The following is an 18501-nucleotide window of genomic DNA, read 5'->3' as shown; positions in this document are numbered from 1 at the left end:
ATGATTTGAACTTTTATATCACGCTTTATTATCCGTCGCCACTCTTCTTTCGCAGCTTCCTTGTTCAGCTAAGTAACTGCCTTGCTCTGTAAGTGCTGCCTTTCGGCACGTCTTATGGGCGATCTTCTGGGTGTTCTGGTGCCCTCGAATCTCCCTTGGACACCTAAACATTCGAAACTGCTAAACTGCTTAAAAAGCTTACTTTTTGGCTACTTACCGTATGGGGTAACTAAAGCGAAATAAGGAAACCAAAAAGAGAAATAAATTCAAAAGCAGGTTATCTACCCTATGACAATAATAAAATATTTTAGTTAACCCATTCTATTATCATCTTGACCTCGCGTAACGAAACTGGCAAATAAGATAATATATAAAGTAAAATGGCACATTACAACTATTCCGTGATTAAACGTTTGAAGACACGGTAGCTTTAACAGTCCAGCCAATCGACTTGGGAAAACTTTAGCAATGTATTCGTCAATATTGATTCTTAGTTTTATTGTTGTGGGCAATTTGTCTTTGTGTGATGCAAATTTTGAAAGGTTGGTATTGGAAATACATTTATTATTTTATCTTAATATATATAATTAATTGAAGACGTCAGATTATATTCTAAAGCAATACCATAGTCAAGTAGAACAATATAATTGACCCTATAGGAATTTGCGGTACAGCTACGATAAAAAAAGAAAGCAGCAAAGCGCTAATCGGAATTGTCTATACAAAATATTAAAACTTTTATTATGTATATAACGTTTATATTAATTTAATAAAGTTTATCAATTTGTAATACATAACCTATATTTCTGACATTAAAACAAATTAATAAAAACATTTTCACTTTCAGGAACTTTAAGCCGCCCTTAAACAGCAATAAGGTGAGAAACTGTATCTATTTTTGTATCGAAATATTCTAATTACGAATTTGACAGCAAAATCAAAATGGAAGCCAAGTATTATAGATAAGAAAATCATAATAAACAATTTCAAGTAGGCCTACATATTAGAAACAACATAATAATAATTACAAACTAACATTAATATTTACAATAAATATAAGCCGTCTACCGTACTTTATGGGCATGGTACCCAAAAATGCTGGCGCTATAACCAAACAATAAACGTAATCTTATACCTTTAAACGAGCAATTCATGTATATATATAATTTGAATCTAGGAATGGGCTCCAACGATTTTCATGAAATTTAGTATACAGGTGGTTTCGGGGGCGATAAATCTATCTAGCTAGGATACATTTTTAGAAAATGTCATTTTATTCGTGTTTTCCGGTAATAACCGATTTGGTGCAGACGAAGTTGCACGGGTCAGCTAGTAGCTATAATATACCATACCATGATGCCTAGGTGTATTATTGCAAAACAGCTGAAACTCACCTGCCGTAAGCAAGAAAAATAATATAAATTTCAACTTAGCTACCTATTTTAAGTAGCTATTTGCATAGAAAATTTGGGATTACTTTAGCAATATTCATTTGTGTTATTTGATTTTGAAAAATAAATATCTATATCGACCATCGTCATCAGTCAACAAATTGGAAAATACTCACCTCATTAGTTGACTTTACTTTATAATAATTTATTTTCCCGGTCGCAGATGAAATCTTTTACTTAATTAGCAATCTTAATACTCATACTGTCCTATTATGATATTCAACAAGCCTCCATATTTCATAAAATGCACTCCAGTTAAAATGACCCTCATTAAGTAACAGTGGCATAATATATCTATAGCCATCTTAGTATCATAGAAAATACCATAAAAAACAAAAAGAATTTTTTTGAGGAAATTATTGAATTACTAACTCTTGCCTGTGACTTTGGATTGTTTCAAAAGTCCCAAGGATGCCATTTAGTTTCCCGGGCTAGTATTCTTTTCATTCTCCAGGATTATTATTATAATTTATTTACAATTTTAATTTTATTGTTACAAAAAATACTTATAGCTTGCTAGCTACATCAGAAAACCACCCAGGTTTGTATTAAATGCTTACAGAGAATTAAGTATACGTAATTTAACTACAGAACATTATTGCGGTATGTATGCTTTTATAAAAATAGGCATTGCTTTGAAGCTTTGCAAAGTTGACAATGGTCATTTGTTTAATTTGCGCAGGTATAATAAAAGAAGTAGTTACCCATGTCCATCTACAGATTGCAGGTTATTGATTTACAAATTCTTAAAGAACGACCTCATCATAAGTAACAAACAAGCAAACAGGTCAACTTTCACAATTATACCTAGTTTAAATATGAATTTTATAAAGAGGTAATATTTGTGAGGTTGTAGGGGTTAATATCTGGATTAACCAACGACTTCAATAGATCGATCTACTGCACCGATTTTGAAAATTTCATTACCAATAAAAACTACATTATTTTATGTTTGTTTTTCCAAAAATCTTTTAATTTTTCATTTGGAAACTAAGTCGGAAAAAATCAAGCAAACGGCAACATGTCTTACGAACGCTGCCTTAACTATGAGAGATAGGAGTACATAATTGAGTTCTAGAGAAAAGTTGTAGAACTTGATAGTGCCTACAAAAAATCAGCTACAGCATATGTCTTACTTTTATATTCAAGACGAAAGAATAGATATTTTCAAATTTATACCTATTGCGAACCCGTAACTGGTCGCTAGTAATGATTTCACGTTTTAACATAACTAAAAATTCCTATTCACTTCCAGATACCAGATGATGTAAATAATATAAATATTGGAAATGCAGGGAGGAATAGGAGACCCAATGATTATACTACTCGTGGTCAATCACAGACTGGTACACTGACCAACAAATTCGGCGAAGATATTACGTACACTTCTAGCCAAAACCCCGGACCAAATCGTGAAGAACTTCCGTCGCCAAATCCAACTTCGTACAATGCCTATTTAAAGCAGTTACAAGAACAACAACGAGAAAAACAACGACTTGAACAAAAACGACAACAACAACAGCAACAACTAGAACAACAACAACTACTTGAACATCAACAACTAGAACAACAACGAGAACAACAACAGTGGCGAGAAAAACAACAACAAGCACAACGACAAATACCAAATTATGCAGGTAATTGTGTAGAGAAAACAGTTTCTTTCTTAAAAAATAAGGTTGAAATAAAGTTATTTTTACAAGGATATTTGATGCCAAATCACGCCTGAAAATCACTCTATCTAAGAATAATGAATAATACAAATTGTGTTTAGCACTCGAACCAATTTAAAAAAAATGATTTGTCCTAAAATCCATAATTATTTCCAAACCATATAGCAGTAGGGTAAACGTAAAAGAAGTGAGATAGTATGCTAATGCTGCTTAAATAAAACACCTTCGCTCTTTTAATTAACAACACAACACCGGTTCAACGACGACGGTTCTACTCCAACTTTCGATTCAAAGATTCGATAACTCGTCAAACGTCAAACTCCGCTAACGGCATCGACTATCACTCCGAACGATTGATTGATGGGACATACTAATATTACACTCCAAAGAGTTTTTTTGCATTTGATAGCTCCAGAAAGGCTTTTATACTCGTAAACTCAATCACTTTTAAATGTTCGACAATAAACCTGCGTTACATAGGACGCATGTTATTTATAATATTAATATTTACGCTACTATTATGACATTTAAACCCCCTAGGGCGTTTTTCAAGTTATATCAATTAGAATTAGTATTTTGTATAAAATTATTGAATTCATGATTTTTAGAAATTTTACCCCTAAAAGGGGGGGTTAATTGGGGGGTGAAATTTTATATTCCAGGATCAAGCGCGCTAAACACAGTTAGTCTGATTTTAAAAATAAGATGGGCAGCCAAAACGAAATTCGGCGTCGAAAGATATCGTATAATTTTGCAACAGTTTATAAATCTTTGGTGCTTCATCACTAAAGCTGTTCGAAGCGAGGCTCTGCTAAGCTGTCAAAATACACTTAAAATCGTTGAAAATCATTGGTAGTACCGAAAATGTTCGTGCCTTAAATCTATAGTCATCTTTTCACACTTCGTCGTTTTTTTTAACCCAAACAAAATTCTGTAAATGTAATAACAATTTTTGACAGTTAGATTTCTTCAGCCAAAGAGTTCTATTTTGTGCTTATTTATAGTAATGACTTTTTCAATATATTTTATGGAAATGGCAAGTTATACAAAATTTAAATTAACTTTGATGCGCATCAAATTTTATTCATATCAATACGGTGGAATATACTCTTGCATTAGCGATATTATTCTATCTTGCTGAGAGACAGCGCAAGTTAACTCCTGGTGTCTAAGACGTTATCAGTAGGTATACAACTTCATACAAACAGAATATAAAACATGGCTTTATAGGCATAGATAATGATAACGTACTAAATACACAAGAACTACGTACTAGGCATAAACGTAACAGACATTGCTTACCATAGGAACTTGTTTATGTGTGTTCTCTTTGTTTATAGGTACCTCACAGGACATGAAAGACGTGTCGTAGTATATCTTCTTTGCCTTGTGCCCCATCTTTAACGTCATATTCATAATGAACATTAAAATGACTCCATAGCATTTATTCCAGCTAATCTTGTGTTTGTTGCAGAGAGGCAGCCGTCAGCATGGATGCTGGAGCAGCAAGCTGCAAACGAGTTATTATTGAGAAGGTTGCTGAATTTATCCGAACAATTACAAGAAATTGTAACTCAATTAATTCAAAACCAAAACCTACCATAAAACTTAAACCTTAATGATTTATTTCTATTAATTATAATAAGCATGTTATTATTAATATTTTTGTACTATGTGACGTACTGAGACAATATATTTTTTTTAATTATAGAACTGAAAATATCGTTTTGGAGTTGTTTTTATTAAAATGAAATACTTTTATTGTACCTGTGATCATCATTATAAATTTATTACCGGCCCACTACGGAGCACGGGTCTCGTCTCAGAACGAGAAGGGTAGGTCGTAGTCCACTACGCTGGACCATGTGCGGTGCGATCCTTCATACGACCATGAGAACATTATGGAGAACTCTTAGGAATGCAGGTTTCATCACGATGTATTCCTTCACCGTTTAAAGCTCAAGATGTTTTTCTTTACCGTTAAAGCATGAGATATTTAATTTCTTAAATTAAAAACGCACATAGCTCAGAAAAGGTAGATGTGAGGGCGGGGGTTTGAACTCTGTCCCGGTATGTGGCAAATAACATCATTCTTATCCTGTTAATATAAGTACTATACAAGGGTTAAGGTTCTCTCTCTCACAAAGGAGAGATATTAAAGCTTAGATAATCCATGCTTTACTGAGCCGGGGAATTGAATCCTCGTAATCCTTAGTGGACAAGTTGGATGCTAAAACAACTAGTTTCACCTGCGTGAAATAAGAATAATAACGTAATGTACAACTGACACTTCACATTTAAAGATTCACTTGACCAAGCGGTAACTGGATTTAGCTACAGGAGTTTATTTAGGTTATTTGTTGGTTACACAATTTACGGTCTTGAAGGTAGCTGGCATCCTAGAGAAAGATATAGAATTCTTTTTATCCCAGAAGAGCACCCGTTTCCATAGGATTTCAGTATTAAAGTGTGTTTCTTAAGCCCTTTTTTAAAAAAAACTTTAAAACCAATATTGACGAAATTTGTATAGAAATAGCTCGCGACCTTAACACGCACTCTGAGATCCAAATGCAAATTCCATGCTTTTCGTTAGCAAATGATCAAGTTACTTTAAAAATACTCAAATCGCTATAGGTGTCCCAATATTTGAAGAGTACCTTCGATTTCGACAGCCGACTGGTGCAGTGGGCAACGAAACTGCTTTCTGAGTCGTGGCCGTGGGTTCGATTCCCAAAACTGGAAAATGTTTGTGTGATGAGCATAAATGATTTTCAGTGTCTGGGTGTTTATCTGTATATTTATAAGTATCTCAGTGTATTATATTCATAGAAATATTCATCAGCTATCTTAGTATCCATAACACAAGCTACACTTAGTTTGGGGCTAGGTGGCGATGTGTGTAATGTCATAGTATGTTTGTTTATTTGTTGTTGTTTAATTTCCCTAGGATACCTTCAAATGATCTTGACCTGATGAAAATGGGACCGTAATGGGAAGTATACCGTCTCAAACAAAACAAAAAAAAATATTTTTTCAAATCTGTTTATAAATGACGGAGTTCTGAGTTAAGAAACATAAAAAAAACCTCCTCCTGGGTCGGTTAAAAAGCGTTGAAATTTTTAAAGGACGCAGTTTAACTACATACGATAGTGGTTAATTATCCATTTTATGTTGGGTATTTAATTAAACTAAGATAATTATCTCAACATAATTATTTTGATGAATTAGATGATTTCACAAGTGTTAATGCTCACGGTTAGGCTTTAAAATCACCTTTCAATTTTAAATTTCTTTTTGCCATTAAATATCCTCTCGCTTTATTTAATTTAACACACAATAAATTATTATACTGTTTCGTGGACTTTTAAAGTCACTAACATAAGCTTTTCCTTTTTTGACCAAAAGTCATCTCGTGATTTTTTCAGCAATAATAAATAAATATTTTCCATTGTGCCCATTCCCTTTTAAGTATAATTGACATAATTTGTTGATATTCAAATAAAGTGCTACAAAATTAAAGTGGTTATCAATTTACCACCTCATCCCAATCCTATTTATCGTTGCGACTGTGAAAGTGTGCCAGAATATCAACAATGTATAAATTCCTCAGTATGCAGATTATTTTGCATTATTTTGAAATTGTTTCGTTTCCTCAGTTATATGCTTACAGAAGCATATAACCGAGGAAACGAGAATTTTGCAAGTAATACTTGCCTCGAAAAGAAAAGTGTGTGTTTTCAATATGGGTATCAAATGAGAGGGCTAGTAGAAAACCTATTTTTTTACATTTTCCTATGTATACGTAAAAAGGAATACAAAGGGCTGCCAGGAATAGAAACAAGCGTTTCAAACTTTCAGTTTGTATTTTATTTTTGAACGGTAGGTTTAAAGAAGTTATTATAAAAATGGTAATGTTAAGCAATTTACATTTTGTGGAATATGAATCTTTCCTTAAGTCCTATGGTTAAATAACCGTAGTATATACTCGTACCGTATAAATAACGCTATACCACGGTTTTTGATTTATAAATTGTTACAAATATCATCACTGTACTGAGTTGCTCTTTATTATCATTTTGACCTGCCTCGAACCGCAACTGCGTAAATATATAAAGTAAAATAAACTTACGTGTATCACAAGTCCGTGACTAAGCATTCAAGAAGACGGTAGCTATTTCAAATATTTATAATGTTACATTATTCTTCGTCAATATTGGTTTTGGTTGTGCTTATGGTCAATTTGTCCTTATCTGGAGCACAATATAGAAGGTATGTAATTAATCATATTTTTTAGAATAAAATATATAGCCATATACTGCGGTGAGGTACGGAGACTGGTAAAAGCCTAGTGGTCGAAACTTCAGTCTACCTTTCGGGAAGACAGAGTTCGAGAAAGGTCTTTTAACTTTTCGGAGTTATTTGTATTAAAGCAGTATATATAATTTGCTTTAATGGTGAAAGAAAACATCGGGAGGAAACCGGCATGCTTGAGAATTCTTTATAATGTTTTGGAAAGTCTACCCTATCGCACTTAGCAATTCGTGGTGGTGTACACCCTTAATCTTCTTCTTCTGAGAGAAGAATTGCACCCTGTAATGGGTATACTGGTAATGGGCAAGGAATAGGTTCAATGATGATGATGATACCGGTGCTTGTTCTAACGATTAGCGTGTTCAACTAGGGACCTCGAGGTTGAAGCTTTATTCCCCAGTCGGGCTATAAACTTATTTATTTTATTTTCACACAAAAAGTACAGAAGAATAAAAAAAACAAAGACAGACGCAGTATACAAAAGGCGGCCTTATCGCTTAGTAGCGTGCTCAGCCAGGTAACCTTACTTAATTACACCACTCAAGTTAAAGGCATCAGATAGCCGATTGGCGCATTGGGCAATGACCCTGCTTTCTAAGTCCAAGTCTGTGAGTTCGATTCCCACAACTGGAAAATGTTTGTGTGATAATCATGAATGTTGTTGTAATATATTTATTTAAACCGTGATTTTTTAGAAATAAATGACGCTACTTTTTTATTTATTTTCTAAGCCACTTACACAGATTACACCAGTGTTATATACGTATATACCTATTTTATTATACAATGTTTCGTAATTTTATCCTAACTAATCTGTGTGCTCTTTGGTAAACGCCCTCTCCAATCCTTACCAATCTTCTCTATTTATTGAATTAATGAATACACTTTTATTGTACACTAATGCTCATCTCGTCCAAGTTTGACGCTTCTTAGTCGTGCATAATACTTACTGCTTAGCACGGGCCTCCTTCCTCGTAGAGGAGAGGGTTTAAGGGCATAGAAACACCACGGTTCAGGTTGGTGGGCTTTAATGTTCTCTCTGAGCAACCAAAATTTTTCACCTTTGGGCTAGTAGGTGCCTAAAATTTTAGACGAAATATATCTCACAATCTCTCCACTCTTTAAATTACTTATTTATTTATTTATTTATAAGGTTTACTTACACTAATAAAACCGTTTTTAAAATTTTAACTATTCCATTTAAGTGTAATGTTTTCTTAAAAGTAAAAACAACATATGAAAATGTATAATAACACCATATAATGAAAAGAAAAGGTATCGTGAATGAGAATATATTAACAAAATATCTCACACACTAAAAAAATAAATCAAGGAAAAGGGTCAAGTGGTCCATGATAAAAATATCTTATCTCTGAACTTATACAAAGAGTCAGAGTAAATATCAACTTCAGGGCTAATGTGGTTTAGGGTCTCACATAATCTTGGAACAGGGGAATTGGCACCAAGAACAGATTTACGCAACTGAGGACAGAGTGGATTTATAGTTTTACGGGATAATTAACAGGTACCCGAAATTTAAAACTGGATAGTAATAAAGGACAGTCAAGTTTAGCGTTTAGAATCTTATAAAAAAAAAAGCAGGCATTACTTGGCAATAAGGCCACCTTTGCATGCCTACATTTTAATTTTATTTATTTATGTTATTTTGTGTTATCTGCATTATTTGCTGCTTCAATTTTTGCCTAGCCAAAAAGTTTAAACTCTATTTTGTGTAAGAAAGTAGACCTGAACCCAGCAGTAGAACTTTAATAGGATTATTAAAGTCCTACTGCTGGATATTCGTCCACGTTTATCACGGCTTTTTGGAAATCCCGTGGGAACCGTTCGTTTTCCTGAGATAAAATGTAACCGTCCTTTCAACTAAATCAAGCCAAAAATCAAGTGGAATAGTTGCTTAGTTAGGGCGAGAAAGAAGTAAGTGCAAACTAACATACATTTATAAGCAAAGTGGAAAAGCCGTTAACGGCACTGACCTGTGTTCTTCACGATTGGACTCATAACAGAAAAAACCCACACCTTATCTTGTATTCAATACAAAGGCACCAAGAGGTCGTCGGGTTTCTTTTGGAGATTCTTGATTAAAACTGAAAAGTTGCACTAGTAAAAGTTCACGGTATCTCATCTATCAAGAGAAGTAAAATTTTGTACTGTGATTTTATTTGAATAATACAGCTTTAAAAATATGAGTAAATAAGTTAATTAAAATAAAACATAACTCAAAGCAGTTCAGTATTTTAATAACAAATTATTATATAATATTTTTTTTTAAATACTCTCTTAACAAGCAACACGTACCATAAACAAAAACAATTCTGTTAAAAATAATCACCATTTTGGTGTCATTTACTCGTTAATAAACAACGTTGCCATAGCAGGCTCCATATTGGATCAACAGTTTATTGCTAAAGAGCTTTGGTAAAAACCTATATATAAAAATAATCATTCGCACTTAGAGTAAAACCCTTGATAATAATTACCTTCATGTGACGTTAAAAACAACGCACAATAATAATTATTGTATAAACAAATCATAATGAATCATCAATTTGTATTAAAGGAATTAATAATTGTAGGTATAGGCTATAGATTATTCAACAAGCGATCAAGGAAAAACCAGTCATACAAGACATATACATACTCTAATGGACATAATCCCTATCCCTACTACCCTACTAATATTATAAATGTCAATGTAAGTTCGTTTGTTACGCTGTCACGCAAAAACTACTTAACCGATCCTAATGTACACATATTTTTGGTACTGTTAGAAGTAATATAGAATACTTTTTATACCAACATTAAGCTCGGTTCCTTTGGGAGTGGGGACGAATGTGTTTGACGATTTTTCACCATAACTCCGACAAATTATAACCGATTTAAATAATTATTTTTGTACTATAGAGGCTATAATATGTATTTAATTTTGCCCAAACTTTGTGTATATCTGATGAATGTGGTTGGAGATAGAGCACGGAACTCCTCAGCGGACAGCAGCAAACCCCTTATTTAAGGCTTAGCGATACTGAATAGTTTAATTTTCTTTAGAACTACAACTAAATTGAATGCCACATTAAAAAACAAAATCAAACGCAGACGAAGTCACGGGCAACAGCTAGTATTAAATATAAGGTTATATTGTTGCTCAACATTTAACTTTGATTGCGCCTTTGATTAAGTAGTAGTAGAGCTGATGTCGTTAGAGCTCCGAGGAAGTGATACCGCCATACTTATATCTGCCGCCAAGCAGCATTGCTGTGTTCCGATATGAAGGGCGTGGTTGCCGCTGTAATTACAGGCACATGAGTTTTAATACCTACGCCTCAGGATGATGGACACGGGGTGGCACTTTGTAGAACGTGTTCCTTGCATGCCCTGTTATATAAGTGTTGCTCTGTTTATAGGCAATAGTTTTCTTCTTAATATAAGTTGGGCTTGCCGCTGATCGTACATAACTGCGAAAAGCTAGAGGAACGTGCTTTGATTGGAATTTGGCGCCCCGTAGCCGAAGTCCTGACCTAGTCTATCTATCTATATACTAGGTCATCAGCGCTTCACAATTTCTATTGCTTAAAGTTAAAAAGCCAGCATTCATTACTTTAAAAAAACTGGTTGCCTAATCGCATTTAAAAAAATATAGAAATCAACAATATAATGTTTATTCTAAGAAATTATTTTAAAATTGGAACATTGAAAAGAGGTAAATTTATGGTTCGCGATAATTATTTGTAAAATATGTGCCTTTTAACCAATTAAAATATCACTTACTTCAACGGTAAAGTAACACATCGTGAGGAAAACTGCAAGCCTGAAAGTTCTCCATATTGTTGTCAAAGGTGTATGGAGTCCACCAATTTGCACTGAGCCAGCGAGAAGGAGGAGAAGACGCATGCCCTGTAGTGGGCGGGTAATGGGTTGATATAACGATATGATGAATACAAATTGCGATGAAATTAATTTGGAAAAATCAAGAAGCGAAATTAAAGATCCACTCCTTATTCAGAAATAGACAATAAATGCAAAGAAGTATTTCAAAATCTGTTGCACCAAGGGAAAAACAAGTGCAAGTAAGCATACGTGACAGTTTTTCAAACTTAATTTACTGACCTATCTAAAAATGTATATACCTGTCATGTGAGGCACATATTCTTAATATTGAATATTAACTATTTATTACACTGACGTATATTATTTCTCATTTATTGTTTAATATAGGGCCACTTTACACCATTCAGTAGATATCTAATAAAATCTAAGCACTCGCTATTTCAGTGCTAGTTTCTTGGGAGATACAGCTGAATTAGAGTGTAGTCTGTGCTAGAAAACTAAGAAAATATCATTGATTGTATATGTTCCTTTATAAGCATTCTGATATAAATCATATTTTGGATAGTCCGTTTATAATAAAATACAATTCCACTGGACCTGCTGTCACTTTGTTTTTGTCTTTAACTGAATGACGCCATTTCGGCGCTTAGAGTGGTCACTGGTGTTCAACCAGGAACTTAAATAAGAATTTCTAAAAGCCATGTTAATATTAGTGCCTGAAACACTCGTATGACAAAAGAGGACAGAATTTTAGCTGTCTTTTGTATAGGAACGGCCACTCCATTGTTAATAATAAAGGTCAGTGCTAGAGGCTAAATGATAAACTTTAGTACGCTTTAAAAAACGTGTATAAAGATTATTCATAATTCATAAATGAATTCATGTTCATCCTACCATAATAATAGTAATAGTAAATAATAAATATACTACGACAATACATACATTACAATCTAGCCCCAAAGTAAGCGTAGCTTGTGTTATGGGTACTGAGATGACTGATAAATATTTTTATGAACAATATGCATAAATATAAAAAACATATAAACACCCAGCACTGAAAAACATTCATGTTCATCACACAAACATTTTCCAGTTGTGGGAATCGGCCCACGGCCTTTAACTCAGAAAGCAAGGTTGCTACCCACTGCACCAGTCAGCCGTCAAACCATGATGTCAACCAAGTACATCATACCAAGTACTTTCTTCTTTGGATGCATACAATTTATTATTTGTTTATTTTTCAGATACCGACGTGATCGTTGGAATACATATGACGATAACTCTTACGATATGGTAAGTATTTATATTAATTATTGAGGTGACTGTTAGAATATCGAACTCAATCATTCAAAAAATAATATATATTTGTAAAATCATTTAAAGTAATACCAATTCACATGGTTGAACTGAGAAACACAGTCACTCAGCATGGCAATGAATAAAACTGTGCTCTGAGTATCTCAAAAAGTAATTCAATCAGAAATAAGAATATCTTTAGAGGAACTAGTACTCTCAACATAGCTCTAAATAATAAAGATAATAAAACATAAAGTTGTAGTAAACATTAAAACTATTAAATATAACGACATTTTGAAGTATCCCTAGTTGGTCTGAAAATCGTACATCCACCCTTTCTAATAATAAGATTAATAACAAGAGTATTATTAGTAATAAACTAAACTTTTAGTGCAATTATTCATAATGCTTACCATATTTTATTTTCAGCCAAATACCGGGCACCAGGGTGTAAATATTGGAAATGGAGTGAATAGAAAGAATGTCGTGATCATTGAAAATCGAAACTCTGATCATCGCGGTAATTCTCAACCCGGTTTCACTACTAATAACATTGGAAACGGAATGGGAAATCAGAACACAGTTGTAATAGGAAACGGCGATCGTAGACAACATCATAGCGACTCCGATAGTTGGAAGCAGGGTGGAACTATTTTACACAAGGGAAATAATGGATTCGATGTATTCAATGTTGGCTATGGTGACGGTAACCAAAATCGGGTTACTGTTGATGGTAAAGAAATAGATCCAGGTAACTGTAATGCAATTACTAAAGATGAGTTTTAAAATATTGCAATTATATTCGCCGGTCGATTGTTGATTACGTACTTACGTTTGTACGAACAATTCTATGTGCATCGCTCCTTTGAAAGTTTGTCCGTTTGCCTAGTCGTTCTTTACCTGTCCGGAAATCTTCTATACATTCATGATGCTGTAAAGTTTTTTTCTGCTATTGCAGCTGTAGCGCAAATTTCAATGGTTGGCATTAACCAAGATTCAAACGTTAGGATAAGAAAGTAATAATAGCAAATGATAAAGTAAAATAATTTTTCCTCATACTATCTCGAGCAGACCCGGGCTAACAAAGGATTGAAAGAAACCAATGTTAATTTTACAATAGTTACTTCTACCTTATTTCAATTTAGCATTTCCACTTATAAAACCACAGAGCACACCACTGTGGCAGGGAGGACGATAATAGCAACTGCTGAGTTTCTTACCAGCTTATTCCTAATCAGCATTCCTAACTGACGTTAGAGGTGTTACAAATATACAGACTTGTCGTTTCAAAAATACTTATAAAAAAAACTTACATTAAAATTTACTTTATTGACTTATATTAGATATATTCTTGGTGTGGTAACGGTAGATCAGAACACAGCTGTAGCCAGCCCACCTCTTCCCGCGGGTATTGTACGAGGCGACTAAGAGAATATGACAAAGAACGGGCAGCGGGATCTTCTGTTCTACAATTATCTACCATCTACTGTTATCACCAACCCGTTTGCGCACCTTGGGGATTTTGGGCCCTCCTATCGTGTTTAGTACAACAGTGGACAGTTTCAGGCTGTTGATTTTGATGACCAATTAAAGTTCACAATTATTGTAAAATGACATTTTTTGTTTCTTTAAGATTGCTTTGGAAGTTCGTGTGATAGAAAAGCGCCTCCAAGAAGAATAAGCAGTGCTGCTGGAACAAACAAAGCGTTTTCTCTATTTCTTACGGTTCTTAACATTTTCTTTCTTAACTTAATATATCCTTAATATCATGTATAGATATATAGATAAAAAATGTGATTTTGCATCACTTTAATCAAGATTTTATTAAATCAATTTCATCAGAGTACTATATAATTTTTTTTAAGAATCTATATTTCATATTTTTCCATCATTATGTTGAGTGTGACATATGTAAACTTCAACAAAGTATAACCAATAATAACTAACTCATGTTCTATAACATATAATTATATATAAGTTCAGCAAAAAAGCCTGAGATGAATCACGGGCCAAACTTTTTCTTTGATTTATCCAAAGCATTCGATTGTGCTTAACATGAGACCTTAGAAAGAAAAATATCACCTTCGTCATCATCATAATCAATCAAACTATTACCGGCCCAGCAGAAGGTCTCCCCCACAAGCAAAATGGTTATGGCTGTAGTCCACCACGCTTGTCCAGTGCAGAGAGGGATTCCACATGCCTTAGAGAACATTATGGAGAACTCTCAGGCAGGCAGGTATAATCACAATGTTTTCCTCCACCTTTAAAGTACGTGATGTTTTAATTGCTTAAAATGTGGCAGCCCCCCGAAAGTGAAGCTAGTTTTACCACCAGGCTATCACCGCTTCTCTACTACTATTTAAAATAATGAAAATACACTGTAACAATCTCAATATTATCAGTAAAATGAAACTATTAGTGAAGTTGATTACGCGACGAGGTTAAATATTATTTTATAACAAATTGAGATATAAATAAAAAAAATAAGATGTAACCCAATAAGTTCAAAGTTGCATAAAAAATTCCAAGTGGTTACACATTGAACTTATTGACAGAATTCTCAAAACTTGTTTGGCAGTTTTATTTTGTGAAATAGACTAAATAAACATAGCAAAACTTGAGTCTACCTTGAATTAACTTAAAACAAATTTTTAATGTATTGAATCAAGGTGCTAAATAAAATAGATGCTTTCCTTAAAAGTCGAAATCAAATGACTCAACTATCAACTGCTTAGGTCAAGATTAAATTTAAAGAAACTAACATCATACATCGTTTAGTAAAATGTTGGCCGGTTTCTTCGCAGTAAAATCTGTGTTTCAATTCGGTCGTAGAGTCACAACACGCCGACCGATTTCACGTTCGTAGAAAAGACTCATAAGTTAAGACTAAAAGAAACAAAGCATATTAAATGTTTTATTTTTTAATTAAGTTGAGTGGGTCTACACAGACGTATATTTTTTTTGGGTATTTATCAGAGTTAATTTATACAAGTATTGTTTCATAGTCCTACTTCACCCATAATAAAATAAAAAACGAAATCATATATTCAAAAATATAAGCGATTGCTTAAAACGGCACTACACATCTACCGTCTTCAGTTAGTTTTCTTCCAGTAGAGCATGCACCTTTAAAGTTTTCCCTTCCCTCTTTATCATGAGTTGTTGAATTACTCGTTGTGCCATTGGTACCTTGTAGTTTATATGTTTCAGTTGTTGAAGATGTCATAAATATTAACGGCCTTTCATCGGCATCCTGTTCTACGTTAGCAGGTTTAACACTTGATGTATACGTAGCTGGAGTATTCTTTAATTGCGGTGTAGTAGTAGATTCAGCAAATGTAAAGACTGGCTCATTTGTTTCATCATGATTTACGGTGTCTATTGCAGGATACAGTCCTCTATTATTAGGTCCTTCTTTCGGTAGAAACACATTATGAACATCATCATGTATTTTATGAGCTGTATCATGAATTGAACCGAGGAGCCCTTTAGCTAATCCTCCGTTTGTAATCTGGAATAACAGAAGTAAATTTGTGAAAAAATAAATAATGTATACCATCTTCATTGTGCACTTGAACACACGATACGTTTATGTTTCAACAGAGTTGAACTTATACTGGCTAATAAATTATAAATTATGGCAGCAAGATAACAAACGTGACCTTATGCCTCTAAGACTGTTTATGAAAAGCGATAAAGTAATATATATAATCCAACTTAAATATATTCTGCCACCAAGAGAATTCAAGGAATCGTTTATAGCCGAAAGGCATAGGTATCATTGAACAACAATTATCAATAAGTAATATTTTCCTGCAAGCAATGTGTCAGATAGGATTTATAATATCCGCATGAACGTTTAACAATAGGAAAAAACTACATTGGTAAATAATGAAGCCGTATTTAGTAAAGCAGTAAATTTTGGGTAAACTAAAAACGCAGCTTCATCACCAATATAATTTCCATCGCTCTAGGTTTTCATTTTCGTATTCCATCTTCTTTTGACATGAAATATGAATTGTAAAACGCATACCCAAAAATACCCCGGCACATAATGCTTAAGCTCACATTAATCCACTGATGAATCAGTCCTAAGAGAATACTAGAGAATACGTAGATTAATATGTATTCAAGTTATTTAACGATCCAGCAAGCTAGTTACCATATGTGAAGTGACAATAATCGTTCATATAAACCTCTGCAGCAGCCATCGTGATGGCCACAAATGCAATGGAGAAATTTATCTATTTACCTCCTGAGAAACATACTCTTGCGTAAAAACAGTGTGATGAAATAAACGTGAGGTACAAATAAACACAAAATAACAAATGTAATACTACACTGGTTCAGTGTTCCCACGTATAGAGTGTGTGAAATGAATAGAGGGCTACCATTCCACCCGCGCAGAGGGTCTGGTAATTGAGCGATATTAAATTATTTCATCATCATCATCATCAACTCATTTATCGGCCCACTCAAGGGCCCTCTCATTCTGGTCTCCCCCAGAATGAGAGGGCTTCAGGCCGCAGTCCACCAAGCTGGCCAAGTGCGGATTGGTAGACTTCACACGCCGTTGAGAACATTGTGAAGAGCTCTCAGGCATACAGGTTTCATCACGATGTATTCCTTCACCGTTTAAAGCAAGTGATATTTAAATTGTTTAAATTAAAAACGCACATAACTCCGAAAAGTTAGTCGTGCGGGCCGGGGCTCGAACTTGGTCTCCACGAAAGAAAATCCGAAGCCTTTACCCACTAGGCTATCACTGCTTTTTAGAATTATTTACAAAATTTATATTTAATTATTTATTGACTTTAAAAATTATCAAGCTCAGGTATTTATACTAATAAATAAAAGTATTTGGCTGGGATTTCAAAATAAATGCAACTCATAATGAACATTTAATTGTTTGAACGATAACGAACACAAATTGTTGACATTTTTGCAACTCCTCAAGAAACAGACCGTGTTCCACCTCGAACTGAGCAACATACAGCAGTTTTAAGGTTAGTCTTCAAAATGGCTACAATAGGTCTTAAACGTAGCATACTTTTAATCGGAAATAATTAGATGAAATAGATCTCCAAAGATTACTATGCAGAGACATTTAATTTACATAGTTGGTGTTGGCCTTCAAGACGTTTTAGGAGTTCTAGATAAGAAACTTTCATTTCGTATAACTTACCGGCACTATTTCATGCGTCTGTAGTTGTCACTAAATGCGCAGTTTCCATCAACGTTATTCTTACGTGACTCCACTTTTATATAGAATTTGCATAACAAGACAAGGCGAGCGGTCAACAACAGACACATATTTAAGACACATGTATGATATCATCATCAAATAAGTATACATACCTCTATAATCTCTGTCGACATGTTCCTTGCGAATCTCTCCTAAAACCATCCTGACACTCAAGGTCCGGAACTCTTATTACTTGACTTGTGTGAAGTTTTTCAGTGGTTGATGAAGTAGCCGTGCGAAGTTTATCGTGGAAATTGAAAACCACTCCAGTTTCCCCCAAACCGAATGCACACATTGCAAGTACTATGGCAACGAGAACGATTTTTACGTCCATTTCGACGTAAAGTATTGACTTAACTGCGCCACTTCGATTAAACAAAACTAGTCTATGACCACGGGCTTCTACACAATCCGTTTATGTCCTTTACGGTACCATCGTTACACGTATTACCGTTATTTTCGGGCACTTCTATCATTTTACCGCCGGTTCTATCTTTTGTAACGTTTCCGGAATTATATTTATCATAAACAGCACTTTTTGAATTGTTCGCTTGTGTAAACAGTTTAATGAAGTCTTTCACAGGATTCGCGAATAAACTAACAAAATCTCGAGGAGTATATGGAGATCCGTTCACATGTATCAGCAATTGAAGTATAATAATTTGGAGCACAACTA

General features: G+C 34.0%; 3 protein-coding genes across 3 annotated transcripts; 2 read left to right on the top strand and 1 right to left on the bottom strand.

Moving 5' to 3' along the window:
• Positions 1-292: 292 nt before the first annotated feature.
• On the top strand, positions 293-4808 carry LOC120623816 (GATA zinc finger domain-containing protein 10-like). Its single transcript, XM_039890074.1, has 4 exons — positions 293-542; positions 848-878; positions 2707-3088; positions 4599-4808. Exons 1-4 carry the CDS (start codon positions 469-471, stop codon positions 4727-4729), a joined length of 618 nt encoding a protein of 205 aa, XP_039746008.1. The 5' UTR covers positions 293-468; the 3' UTR covers positions 4730-4808.
• Positions 4809-7202: 2394 nt separating this feature from the next.
• LOC120623688 lies at positions 7203-15150 on the top strand. The gene is made up of 4 exons (XM_039889860.1): positions 7203-7393; positions 12526-12574; positions 13007-13328; positions 14211-15150. Exons 1-4 carry the CDS (start codon positions 7314-7316, stop codon positions 14339-14341), a joined length of 582 nt encoding a protein of 193 aa, XP_039745794.1. The 5' UTR covers positions 7203-7313; the 3' UTR covers positions 14342-15150.
• Positions 15151-15485: 335 nt separating this feature from the next.
• On the bottom strand, positions 15486-18075 carry LOC120623689 (growth-blocking peptide, long form-like). The gene is made up of 2 exons (XM_039889861.1): positions 17939-18075; positions 15486-16091 (listed from the first exon to the last, which is right to left on the bottom strand). The coding sequence occupies exons 1-2, from the start codon at positions 17957-17959 to the stop codon at positions 15648-15650; spliced, it is 465 nt and encodes a 154-aa protein (XP_039745795.1). The 5' UTR covers positions 17960-18075; the 3' UTR covers positions 15486-15647.
• Between the last annotated feature and the right edge of the window lie 426 nt (positions 18076-18501).

The sequence above is a fragment of the Pararge aegeria genome, chromosome 5 (genome assembly GCF_905163445.1).
Source record: "Pararge aegeria chromosome 5, ilParAegt1.1, whole genome shotgun sequence".
NCBI lineage: Eukaryota > Metazoa > Arthropoda > Insecta > Lepidoptera > Nymphalidae > Pararge > Pararge aegeria.
The sequence above is the reverse complement of the archived record's forward strand: the minus strand, read 5'-3'. Positions and strand labels throughout refer to the sequence as shown.